The sequence below is a fragment of the Chelonoidis abingdonii genome, chromosome 19 (assembly GCF_003597395.2).
Source record: "Chelonoidis abingdonii isolate Lonesome George chromosome 19, CheloAbing_2.0, whole genome shotgun sequence".
NCBI lineage: Eukaryota > Metazoa > Chordata > Testudines > Testudinidae > Chelonoidis > Chelonoidis abingdonii.
In genome coordinates, this window is record NC_133787.1 from 3833161 (window position 1) to 3846944 (window position 13784).

General features: G+C 45.7%; 1 protein-coding gene across 1 annotated transcript in view; it reads right to left on the minus strand.

Moving 5' to 3' along the window:
* CENPT (centromere protein T) overlaps positions 1 to 13784 on the minus strand; it is a 39131-nt gene that overhangs the window by 13516 nt on the left and 11831 nt on the right. Inside the window, exons 6-9 of the mRNA XM_075073734.1 lie at positions 13397 to 13430; positions 10335 to 10480; positions 6762 to 7235; positions 4154 to 4381 (exon numbers count right to left, since the gene is read on the minus strand). Of these exons, the coding sequence (XP_074929835.1) occupies positions 4154 to 4381; positions 6762 to 7235; positions 10335 to 10480; positions 13397 to 13430 (882 nt within the window). The remainder of the gene's footprint in view (positions 1 to 4153; positions 4382 to 6761; positions 7236 to 10334; positions 10481 to 13396; positions 13431 to 13784) is intronic.

The window sequence follows — 13784 nt, forward strand, 5'->3', positions numbered from 1 at the left end:
CAATGCTGGTGTCAAGAGTTACTTTAGGAAGGGGATCTGGAATGCCAATGGGAATTAAAGAACTGTCAAATATATGCCAGTTTGTGCATGGCAAAAAGCGATCAATCCTTATTGTGAACCTGAGCTGAGAGGAGCAGCTCTCTCCAAACCTGACAGCTCCAAGTATTTCTTTAAACCTAAGTGAGGCTGAGATTTCCTCCTTATCAGCTACACGGAGATTTCAGTTCCCAAAGAGCAGCAACAAAAAGAACATTCCCCACATCAGAACACCACGTCAATAACCTGTACATGACCAGCTACAATCCAGTCAAAACAAGTCATTTATAACAGCAGGCTGGCCCAGAAAGCAAACTGCAAGAGATCCCACTTAGAATGGAAGTCAGGCCCTCTCATATCTAACCTCTGACTGACAACGTCGCTTCTACGGATCAGATACACAGAAGTAACAAGCATTTTTCCTCAGATGAGCAGCAAGCAGCGATACATAAGGGCTTTTTCTCCAGGAGAAAAAAAACAACCAAAAGAGGACATACACCTGAATGGGCTTTAGAAAGAAGTTGCAGCAATCAGTTTTCTGATGCAAACTACCTACTTAGGGAAGAACACACAGTATAGCTAAAAATAATTGTCAATCATGTTTAGAAATTTGTCAGTGGAGAAAGCTTCCTTTAATTATATTTCCAGGCAGGAGCTCCAAAATTAGATAGAGAACATCACAACGCTGAACCATTCGAATGCCGAGGACAGCAAGGACTTTCCAAGGTTTTTTCCTTAAATTCCATCATGTTCCGGGTTCAGTGCAACTCTGCACTCAAGATTTTAACACACCACTCCTGTAATTAATTTCCATATTACCCTGCAGTTTCCCCCATATAATAATTAAACACTTGAGAGGAAGGAGGGTCTGTGGTTAAGGCACCAAACTAGGACTCGGGAGACTGAGGCTCTGGCACAAATTCCCTGGGTGACACTAGGCAAGTCATTCCATCTCTGTTTGGAGCCCTTTCCGTTGTCCATCTCCAGGGCAAGCTCTTCAAGGCAGGAACTCTCTCTTACTATGTATCTATATGTACAGCAACAAGCACAAAAGGGCCCGATCGTGGCTTGGGCCTCTAGACACCACTGAAATACAAACAATTAAACAATACTGTGGCACAAGATGAAGTAGTGAGACCCAAACCCAATACCTTGAAGTGCTTTGTCTGGTGGTGAACACTTCTCACCAAATGATCACTCTATAGCTGACCTCTGAGTCTGCATTCTCAAAGGAGATCTGCACAACACCTTCAAATGACAAGCCTGGGAACTTAAATTCGTAACTTTGCTAGATACTAAAAATCATGGACTGAACAGAGACACTAGATTTATGGCTTATTACAACAATCTATAACCCAGTAGCAGTGCCCCCAGCTGCCTTCCCCTCTCCCTCTTTTCCCCCCTATGACTGGAGGGGTATTACTGGGCTACTTCACCTTGAAATATGTGTTAACTACTTATGCTACTGTCACGTTATTGATTTGAACTAGGACCATATAGAACATGGCTGCAACCAAAGTCCTGTAATGGCACCAAATCTTGTATAAAGGGGGGTCAAATGAGGTGTCTAAGACAAGGTTATGGTTTGCTGGTAATGATTATGCTGTCTGTATGCGTGTATCAATTTTGTAGTTGAAGTTATGAATATTGGCTCTATACTGTCTGTATTTCAAACTTATGTTATGCTTCTGGGAAACATCCCAGACAAGTTGGTGTTACCTCTGCCTAGCCTGCTTGATAGCTCATTAAGGACCATCAGCTATACAACTGACTCACTAAGAGAAGGCAGATATGCCTTGTAACTCAGCAAAGTGCAGGGACTTGCCCATGTGACTGCAGACTCCATTTTGCTGTAATTTTCCACAGTAAGAACAAAGAGGTTCTTTCACCTGGAAGAGCCTATATAAGGCTGATGCCTCATCTCCATCTGGTCTTCAGTCCTGCTTTTTACCTCTGGAGGGACTTTGCTACAATCTGAAAGCTCTGAGCAAAAGGGCTGAAATGACCCATCCCAGCTGGGGATGTTCCAGAGACTTGATTTGAACCTGCAGTTTACTCCATCACTGCTACAAGCCTGAACTAAGAACTTTGCCATTGCTGTGTGTAATTGATTCCATTTAACCAATTCTAGCTCTCACCTCCATCTTTTTCCTTTCATGAATAAACCTTTAGATTTTAGATTCTAAAGGACTGGCAACAGCGTGATTTGTGGGTAAGATCTGATCTGTATATTGACCTGGGTCTGGGGCTTGGTTCTTTGGGATCGAGAGAAACTTTTTTCTTTTTTACCGGGGTGTTGGTTATCATAACCATTCATCCCCATTACAAGTGGTTCTGGTGGTGATACTGGGAAACTGGAGTGTCTTAGGGAATTGCTTGTGCGACCTGTGGTTAGCCAGTGGGGTGAGACCAAAGTCCTCTTTGTCTGGCTGGTTTGGTTTGCCTTAGAGGTGGAAAAACCCCAGCCTTGGGCTGTGACTGCTCTGTTTTAAGCAATTTGTCCTGAATTGGCACTCTCAGTTGGGTCCCGCCAGAACCAGCACCGTTACAGCTACACAATCTCTTCCACTTTGTACTCAGCTATGACACTGAGTCCATTTCCCAGACCTGAAGAGAAGCTCTGTGTAAGCTTCTCTCTCTTACCAAGAGAAGTTGGTCCAATAAAAGATACCAGATCACCCACCTTTTCTCTCTATTATCCTAGGACCAACATGACCTACATTCTCTTCCTTTATGCGGCAGTGTGGTAAGTTTAAAGGAGCCACTGTGTGGAACATGGTCTGCAGAGCTTGGAAAGGCAGCAGATTCAGTGATATTGAACTAATAAGCTGGCTACCCAGAATGTCATCCCTGTTGTGCTCCCTACACCTACACAGAACAGATCACTGCCTAAAGCAAGTAAAGTGCTAGCTAACCTTGTAGACAAAGAAGAGACTTCAGCTCAAAACAAAAAGACTCTATAAAAACAAGAGATACACACCCGAACTGCGGTGGTGAGAGGGGGTGTAGTTAGATGTACGCAATAGATTACAAGCAGCTTTCCTGGACTCTTGGCACATTTGTGCATCACACCAGCACTAACAGCGGTAAACCCAGCCACCTTCCCAAACCCAGGAAATAGAAACAGCCCTCCACCCCAATTATCAATCGCAGCCCTTTGGTGCACACTGCTTCTTCCCCAAAAGCCTGGGCAAAAAGATAGGGGTTGCGAAGAGATAGTGCTATTTCAGACCAACAGGAGAGAAGGGTTAATTCTAGAGAACAGCCTGCCTGTTGCCCCTCTTGTTTATCAGCTGCCTGTGCTGATCTCAAATATGGCAGCGTAGCCCAGCGACAGAGCAGGTCTTTCACCTGGAATCTCTTTTTTCATATAGGGTTTTATAGGTCAAAGCCAACACCTTAAGCTCCACCCAGAAACCCAACACACAGCAAATGCAAAATCCAGAGTGTTGGGGTTATGTGCTTCCCACAGGACACGCCACTTAACATTCAGCTGCCACATTCTGTACCAGCTTCAGTTTCCAGGTATGTGCTTGCCAGAGGCACCCTGGATGAAAATGGAGCAAGATGAGAAAAAGAGAAGAGACCCCACAGGATGCCCCCATTCCAGGGCAGAAACAGCCTCAGAACCATGGGATAACTGCTATTCTGCTGAACTTTTGTAAAGGGAGTGCCCAACACAAAATCCTGGCCAGCTTGTCCTCTCTAACAAGGTGAAGCAAAGTTAGATATCTGGGACACTCAAACAAAGGAAATGGGCTTAGCTGGAACATGGCTTGCCCAGGAAGGAAGTTATCCACCTCTCTCCGGGAGCTGTTTGTTCATATACATACAGTACTTGTACAGACCTGCCAAGAGCATGTGAACAGAAAACTTAGTCCACTGTCAGTCAGTGTGTGTGAAACAAGAAGAGGCAAATGAGCATGACAGCCAGCCTGAGACTCCCTTTAGAGAGCCTGATCAGCCATGCCTTTGAGGTTACTTGGAAAAGATTATCTCCAGAACCTGCTGGGGGACAAAGTCATGTTTTGCCAACCAAGACTCTTGCTGCCCATTGGTTTGCACCACAGCAGTGCACTCCTTTGCCTTCTGTCACTGCACTGAAAGCGCTTCTTACCCTCACTGACAGCCTCTTCCTGCTCAGCACTGTCATCCTCCATTTGCTGCTCCACATCAGCCACCTCTTCACTCTCATCTGCATCACCCAGCTTCTCAATTATATTGGCGACAGTTTCTCTCACTGATGCCCTGCTGGATTTCACAGGCTGCCGAGCAGGCCGGGTGTCCAAACATCTGCTCAGATTCCTGGAGGCAGCTGGCGGTGAGGAGCTTGGTCTGTCAGGAGCTAGACATTCATAGGGTGAGGTTAACACAGAAGTTCTGTCCCAAATGTATCTTATAACATTTATTGTGGCACTTGTGGCAAGTATGAAACATATCCAGATACCAAGGGAGGAGTCTGCATGAATTGCCTTCACTTGACTCAGGATAGTTCAGAGTTTGCACTGTGCATTAGGAAGTGGGTTTGAAAGAGACCTTCACAGATGGCTTTTCTCAGCCCCTGCTGGAGAGCCACATGGTGCATTACCAGCATTAGCTATATCCTAGCAGCAGCAGAACTAGACTGCATCGTCACCGTTTGATATTAGTGGAACACAAACACTAGTGCCCTTAGGATGTGCTCCCTTTCTTCTGCTCCTCTCATTCCCTTTGCTCAACCCAATCCTCACCCACCATTCCCTTTGATTCTCTCACACCTTCCTCCAGGCTGCCAGTATGGCCCAAAGTTCCCTCCCTTTCTTCATTCATATCCGTCCCTCAAACTCATTTCTTCCATCAAGCTCACGAGTGAGAACCCTCCAGAGTTGGAGCATTATTGGCCTGTTTCTCCAGGATGCTGTGCTATAGGAAAATTGGAAGCTTCACAGGACAGGGAACTTCTCTCTCTACAGCTGTTCTGCACAGCACCATCTACTGGCTGTGCTTAAATACTGATTGAGCCTCGAAGAAATGTCACATCTGGCCTCCTGACAAAAGTCGTAAAATAGGAACTGAGTGTAAAAGAAAGGTCAGGAGAGTCACAGGGCTCTCTATCTTAATCAAAATGCTGTGTGGTTTGCAGGAAGAGCTGTGCAAAGCTATTTACCATTTCAGATGGTGACCCTGATGCAGCAAGGCAGCAAGATAAGCAGGAAAAAGATGCTGCTGCCTCCTCCTTAGCACTGCAACCCTGCCTCAATCTCTGTAAAGGCAGCAGGTGCACTCACAGACTCATGTCAGCCATCAGTGTTAATTCCTGCCCATAATGGAGTTCCTACTCTCAGCCTCCCATAAAGCCTAGGGGTTAAGCTGGCAGCTCTCTAGGTCCTTGACAGCTAGATGATTTAGTTGAGGATTGTTCCTGCTTTGAGCATGGGGTGGGACTAGATGACCTCCTAAGGTCCCTTCCAGCCCTGATATTCAATGATTCTTTGAATGAAACTGTGCCCACCTGTAAATATCCCAGAGTCAGGGCTAAGTTTAAATAAACAATTCATAGAATGTGTAACTGCGATAAATATGGAAGAGATCAGACCAGCACAATGAATGTCCCAAATCTAAGCATGGACTTGAACAATGGTCTAGGTTCAGACCAATTTCAAACTAGAGCCTCGGTACAGAGCTGGTCTAGAACAGAGTTTTCCTACCATGAACTAGAAACAAAAGCAGTAGATAAAATCCTGGACAGGGGAAGACCCCTAACTTGCAGGTGAGGAGAGGGGAGAAGGTTTTATTCATACATTCATCAACTCCAAGGCCAGAAGGGATCACTGTGATCATCTATTCTGACCTTCTGTACAACAGAGGTCATAGAACATCCCCCAAAATAATTCCTAGAGCAGATCTTTTAGAAAAACATCCAATCTGGTTTGTTCTCCTGTCCCAGGCCCAGACTGTATCCCCAGATGTCCCTCCAACTCCAGCCTGCCTCCATAATTCTCCTTTGCTGTATTTTGGTGGGGAGCCCCACTTGCTAGGGAGACCCCACCCCTGCACTCTTCTGGAGACTGGCCAGGGATAAAGATAGGGTCAAGCAGGGCATTGCTTTCTCGCCACATGACAAGGGAGGAGGTCTTCCTCCCACTGGGATGGCGAGGGAGACCCCACTGCAGAAACAAAACTCACCAACCAGGGTTGGTCCTAAAGAAGCTTCTGCTCAGTGGGGCCAGGGATCCCCTGGCAACGCCTGCACAAGAAACTGGGAGAAAAGCCTGTGCCAGCAGTGGTCTTCCAACGGTGGGAGAACTTGGGCTAGGCAGGGAAGGGGAGGGGAGGGGAGATGGTGACAACTAAGGGTATGTCTGCACAGCCAAGAAAAACCTGCAGTTGGCCTTGGCCAGCTGACTCAGGCTTGCAGGGCTTAGGCTGTGGGGCTGTTTCATTGCTGTGTGACTGTCTCATCTCGCAGGGTCCTAGAGCCCAGGTTGCAGCACAAGCCAAAACATTTACACAGCCATGAAACAGCCCCGCAGCCCAAGCCCATGAGCCCAAGTTGGCTGGAACAGGCTGGCCCCCGCCATCTAGCTGTTGTGTAGACATAACAATTGGGAGGACAGGGGACTCTTCCCCTGGAGGGCTTTAGGCCACAGGGTGGGCCTGGCAAAGTACCAGGCTCAGGTGTAATTATTGTATCCAGCAAGCCAGTTTACAACAGCCATTCTTTGATTATAGGGGAAGCAGCTTACACAGCAGGTCCCAGCTCAACTCTCTTCGGCTCCTACGGTACTCAACACCAGCCACCTGCTCTTCTGCTCCAGGAAGTTGCTCTGCATAACTGCTCCCTCGGGTATGTTCTCGCTGTTCTCGCTGCTCCTCGGGTATGTTCTCGCTGCTCGGGGACGGGCTCACGGCCCGTCCCCGAGACTCAGCAGCCATCTGGTCAGTGTGTTCAGGATCCCAGGCCAAGTCCTTCTGAAGTCTCTCTGGCATGCCCTCCTCAGCATCCACATCAGGCAGAATTCCCTCCTCAGTAGCTGCATTAGAAGCCTTTCTCCCTTGCATTGGACTTTTTCCTTTCAAGAGCTTTTGTTCAGGAGCAGAAAACCCTGCTTGGCTTTGTTCACCGAGCTGCGGCTGAGCAAAGAGCTCTGTGTTGCTGAGGATGATTTCAGTATCACTCGTCCCCATGGTCATTCCAATCATGGATGTTGCTTGCGACTCTGCCAGATAATTTTGTGCTGGTTAGAAATTTTTAAAATAAGTTTAATCTGTGGAACCATTCAGGGCCCTAGGAAAGCAAAGACATTAGCAGGACATGCATACAGAGTCATTAACTCAAAACTCTTGACCTGCCTTTGATGTCAATCCATAAGTCTTTACAGTAATTTAATGCCAGTCACAAGGACATGCTTTCTACACCAAGCCATAGCATTCTGGATAAGAACAGCAGAACAATGCAGACATCGCTCTCCAAACCCCAGGGCACCCAAAGAAATACTCGGAGACTTCATTCTGCCAGTAGCTACTGAACGGTTCTCATGGAGTTCCCCATCTGCCACGGGCCCACATGAACAAGTCCTTCATGCACTTGGATTGTTAAGGCCAAGAGCAATTAAAGGACAGAAAGGAGACTTCCAAACCAATCAGATCAGAGTTATAACAATCTCTGGCCTAGGGAGGGGAGAACTGTTGGTTCCACCCTTATAGGGGCTTTGAGGACAACACAATGGATGTGCAGAGCTGTTGTCGTATTGCCAGAGACTTCAGTGCAACAGTGGTTCCTACTGGGAATTCTGACCAGGAAGACATCCATTAAAGCGGAAATCCCCAGAGAGGGCCAGGAAGTAAAAAAGATGCTTGGAAGGACAAGAGAATTCAATAGCAGCTCAACAAGGCATCTTCTGCAGAATGAACAAAGAGTAGAGATCTGCTCAGTCTGTTGTCAATAAAAGTCTGGCAGTCTCTGCATCCTGGGGTCTTTGCCAGGCATGCATTCCTGTCTGTCCCGAGCCCCGCCTAACTGTCTGCTGTGGAACAGTGGAGCCGCCCACCCATTTGGTAGTGCTAGCCATCAAGAGCACGTAACATCAATTTGCCAAGGACTGTGCTAGCTTCCACGTGTCATTCAGATGTGGCTGTTTATAAAGCTCTGAAATACTTTGGATTCTGGCCACCTCCTGTCGTTCCATGAAAGCACACTAAGGCTATGTCTACCCTTGGAATTGGAGATGTGATTTCCCGCTCAAATAGACATATTTGCGCTAACTCAGCTAAAACTACTAGTATAGCCACAATAGTTGGGGTGGCTAGCCCATGCGGTCGTAGCCCAAACTACAAACCCACCTGGACCCCATGAGTACCTATATAGGGTGGCTAACCTATGCCACTGCCTGTGCTACCACAGCTATACTGCTATTTCTAGTGTGCTAGCTCAAGAAGACCTAATGCAAGTAACTTCTACTCAAGTTGCAACTCACACCCCTAGCTTCAAATGTAGACATACCCTGTGGTGACTAGCATTTTACCAGATAGATCATGAAGGCAGCTGGGGCACCCTTCCCAACAATCCCTACATTTGAACATTCCTGGTCTGGAGACAGGTCCTGCTCAGTGGAGAGCTCCCAAATTATGGCATTTCCTTCCTTCCTCCACTGGTCTGACAGAGTCAGAGCACATGGAGCACAATGGAAGTCTTACACTCCCAGAGCAGGGATGGTTTTAAAAACTAGAGTTGATAAAACTTAGTATCTCCAACACGCATAGCAGCACTGCAGCTTGTGAATGCTGAGTGTGTCTAGAGCACACTTATCTGTTGGGATCACACCCGGCTCTGACCTCTTTAACAGAGCCCCAGTCAGTATAGGGACAGGGTGCAGTGAAATGATGTGGGTGCTCCAGACAGCTCATACAAAATTCACACTGACATTAAAATACTCTAACAGATGCACATATTAACTCACGAGTGCTGCACCAGACTCATGTATAATGACAATTGCCTGAGAAAGGGGGTGGGGGGGAAGAGCGAGTTTAGTGATGAGCCTACTTGTAGAGTGTTTTTTTCTTTACTTGGGCTTTTTTAAATGATGTATATCCAGCTAGTGATCACTTCATTTTTATATTAGCCTTGTGCCTTTTTTCTATTTCTTCTTGGTGGAAGGTGGAAAACTAATGAAACAACAATATCCCAAGAGAGAAAGGTTTTTATTCAAGACTATTTAAAACTCTGGCTTTGTCAACACCTATTGAACTTCAATGACTAGTATACATTACAGAAAACAACATATTTGCTAAAGATTTGACATCCTAAAAGGTGGGCAGCTCCAGTACCAAAGCTCTGAGAGCCCTAAAAGGCCCTCTGACAAAGCTAGGGGAGGGGGTGAGCTGACAGTCCTGAAATTTCTAAAAGTAAAAAACAAGCAGAAAAATGTTTACTGAAAACCCTTCCAGGCCTTCCTTCTCCAGCACAAAGCAGCAGAGAGAGAGCACGAGCCCTGTTTATTTTTTAAAACCCTGTGCAGCTGACAGTTAAATTGACTAAAGGGTTTAACACACCGATGGACACCGACAACAGAGATCTTTAATTTGAAACACAGCAAAATTATTGCCTCAGATTGGCTACAAGACCTTCATATTGCCATGTGGGTCCTCCTGAGCACTTCTCACCGTACCCCATTATGGCGGAAGATACCAGCTGCTGGGGTAGAGAACTACAAGGGCCTATGCTCTCAGAGACCTCAGTTCCAGCAGCTGCATTTCACCTGTATAGTTTCACTGTGAGCAGAAAGGAGGTGAAATAATAGGTGGTACGCAACACTTCCCAGCAGTGAGGGAACCTTGTGGAGACACGATGACAGCAGGCTCAGTACAAAAGGAGGGAGCCAAAGGTCGAGTTGCTCTGTGGCTATGGCTAGACGTGACTGAAATCAGTCAGTCACTACACTTTAGTTCTCACCACCTCCTCCCTCAGTCCCAGGTCTCCCAAGGCCCAGTCTCGCTAAGGAGATGCCAAACAGGAAGCACGGATTCAGAGCCATCTCAGGCCTCTGACTCCTGTTTAGGCAGTGATGACTGCTAATTAGCAGGTTGTAAGTAGACTCAGACTAGTGACACTGAGAGAAGGTGGCTCAGGCACCAAGGACAGGTTGAGTTACCACAATAGCTAGAACGAGGTTTGTGCCCCTCTCAACTTTATGTTTAGGATCACTTCCATATCACTGTAAACATGGAAGTGCCTGGAAATCCTGAAACCCTAGCAATCTGCTTCTTCACACAACACCCTCCCCACCCAAAACAGGAAAAAGAACAGTTACAACACCCACTGCCTCTTATCTGCAACAAATTCTGCTCCACGCCTCCTTCGAAAGCCTCCACATTGACAGTTTTGCGATTCTTTGGCCTGCGGATTAAGCCTCTTTTTTCAACAGACTCTGGTGGTACCGGGGTAGCGAGAGAGATCTGAAGAGACCTGAAAAGGGAGAAAAAGAGTATAATACCACTTCAGGCCTACCGTTTCCCACTCCCATCCCAGATCACTTTTGCCACTAGCCAAAGAATGGGACTTTAAACATTGTGTTAACTTGGAGATTCTCTACAGGGTTAGTCAACATAAGTGGCTTTGCGCTGACCAAGTGTCTTCACTTAAATGTGGTTCCCACCAATGTACGTGCCTCTATGCCGATCTAACACCACCACCTCCCTGAGCAGGGTAGAGTCACAGTCGATGTATTAATTAGATCAACCCAGCATGAGTGTAGACACTGTGTTGCTTATGTTGACTGTTGCTGGCTTTAAGGAGCCATTCCACAATGCCCTATAATGGCAATACAATCGATAAAGTGTTACTAGTGAGGACACACTGCTGACCCAAGGAGCCAAGTGTACATGTAAGTACATACACATGTGATATAAGAAGTGCAGTGGCTGTATGCTAACACAAGTTAGGTCAACATAATTTTGTAGGATCATACACTGCAGTTCTAGTCCCTGCAGAGCAATGACAATGGTATCGAGTAACCTAATTACCTTCTTGTACTAAAGTATCATTTTAGAATATTAGTTCAGAGATGATGTATCTTGAAAACAATAAAGAATACTGCACGTATATCTAGTTCTTCCATAAGACTGAGTTCCCTGGATCTGTGGGGCTCAGTTCCCTCAGGCTACTCCACAGAGCTTGTCCATACCAGCTTGTCGGCTTAGACAGCTGCATGCAAGTGAACCCCTCCCTACCCCCAAAAGGCTTTTTAACTCTTTAGTCCTTTGGTCTCTAGTTCTCAGCACTGCAGAACAAGATTTGTAAACAGGAGACAAGACAGACGCTCTTATAAGCTAACAGCTGCAACATCCCCCATAATCATCTTTCTAGCACATATCCAGATACTCTTATCTGGGAAGCCAACGTTTTGTTTCCCTGCTTGTTCTTCTCACAGCTTTATTCAATTAGCACAACGCAGTCATACAGGAAAGTCTTATAATCGCAATGCAAGTTGTAACCTAGTTATCGAGAGAGACTGTATACATCAATATTTCTAGAGTCTCATCTGGCAGCTCCTGCAGTATTCATAACATTATGTATCAGCTCCATTTCTGTCACAGTTGGGACTTTGCTTACTGAGCAACTGAGTTCCCTACTTCTCTCCTCTTAATTCCTTTTGGTACTGGAGATCCCTCAAGAGGGGATTGAGTAGTTTGAGATCTTTCTCTATGCCTCCAGCTAGTATGTGCCATACTGTCCAATGTCAAAAGGCTTAGCCAGCAGCAAGTACCTTCAGAAAAAAGCTCCACCAGAAAGATATTGGATGCATTCTAAAATTAAAGTTGACATGAGCCCTTAGCGGACAGAGAGGGGAATGTAGGAAATTCTCTGAGGTTTAATATTTTAAATTATTTGTGCCTTCCACAGCTGGTGCAGAACAAGAATTGAGAACCATTTTAACTGTGATCTTCAGCACACAACTCACCTCTTCCCCTTAACTGCATAAAGATAGTGGAAACACATTTGGGAAATTTAAATAATCTGACATCAGTCTACTTTAGCAAAACAGTTTAACATACAATAGATTATCTAACATTAAGCTACATATTTCAGGTGAATCAGCAGGATTGTGACATGTTTTACAGCTTCCTGTCTACAGAGAGCTGTATTGTTGATGTATCTGAAAAAAGATTAACACTTAAGAAGACTTAAACCTAGGAGGGAAGCCTTAAAAAGTAAAGAAATTTACAGGTTTATAGATACAGGAAGAAAAAAGCTTCAGAATACATCTGGGAAAGCATTTAATATTGACATTCTGCTAGTGTCCACAATGCTGTGGGCTGTCCACACACAAGGAAACAGGTTGTAAACTCTTCAGGGCAATGGCTAAGACAAGCAAGATACAAAGCAGAGGAGAGGTACACATTATGAATGCTAAAATAAAAATAAAGGCCAGATTTACCCGACTGTCGCTCTACCATTCCATCAGGTATCACAGACAAAGCATATCTTAAGGAGAGATCTGAAGGCAGGAAGGAAGGACAGGCTTGGCTCAAAGGAGAGGGAGCAAAGGCATGAGCAGCATGGAAGAAAATGCAGAGGTAGTAGGAGAAGCAAAGAAAAGGGCAGTCATGGATGGCATCTCTGGCGGAGCACCGGGGCAATGCGATAAGAGTGGCTAGGTAGGGGAGCAGCATTGTGGAGAGTCTCGAAGGTGAGGACAAGCAGCTTGAGCTACATGCAGTGGAAAAGGGGGAACTGACCGAGAGATGTGATGTGCGCCAAGTAATAAACAAAGATGACCATAGCTACATTGTGCACGGATTTGAGGGGGACAACACTGGAGCAGAAGGCAAGAGGAGCCAGGAAGAAGACACCATATCAATATGGGAACTGATAAGGATCCTAGATGAGACTTAGCTGTAGGGACAGAGGAGGCCATATCTTAGAAATGTAATGGAAGACCAACAAGATTTGGATCAACCCTGAATGTGTGGGGCAATGAAGAGGGAGGACTCAAACCAGAACCGATTTAAAAAAAGACTGCCTTGCATCCACAACCCCAGGATATCAGAGGGTATACAATCAACTATCACCAACACCTGGTATCAAACTAGGGAACTGCTTTATCATTAATGTTGAACCTACAGGGTCCTATTGTATGTTGCTGTGACAGGGTAAAAACTGGGCAGGGGGTGCTGGATATAGGTAGTTCTGCTTCATGGTGCAGAACTGCCCAACAGAGACTGCTCAGAGTGGACTTACTGCAGCTGTGGAGTTCAAGAGAACTCTTCTGACCATGTACTGGCCCATCCTGCCTGCTCCTCCCAGCTAGAGAGGATCTGATGAATCAGTGCAGTTGTAGTCATGCCAGTCAAAAGCAGAGGCCTTTGTGGTTTAACTCACCTTGTCAGAGAATTGTCGTCCAACGGTGGATCAGCTGAAAAAAGTTTGAGGCACATATTAGCTGAGTATGGCACAACCTGTACAGATATTTCTAGTTTGAGGGAACAACTGTATACATTCTCCACCTTCCAGGACTGGTTACACTAGGATTCCCCAAGAGCAAAGCTAGTATGTTACATCTACTGACTCATATTTAAGGTGCCATGAGTTGGGCAGAAATAACAGAAAAATATTCAGTGGTTTTCCTGTATTTCACTAATTTTCAGTTTTAGGAAAATAAAATGACAGCTTCACGACTCCTATTCTGAATTGCAATGCCACTTATTAACATATTACTGGCTAGTTCTCCGAAAGGGCAATAGACTGTTGATACAAAAGACAGCTCAAT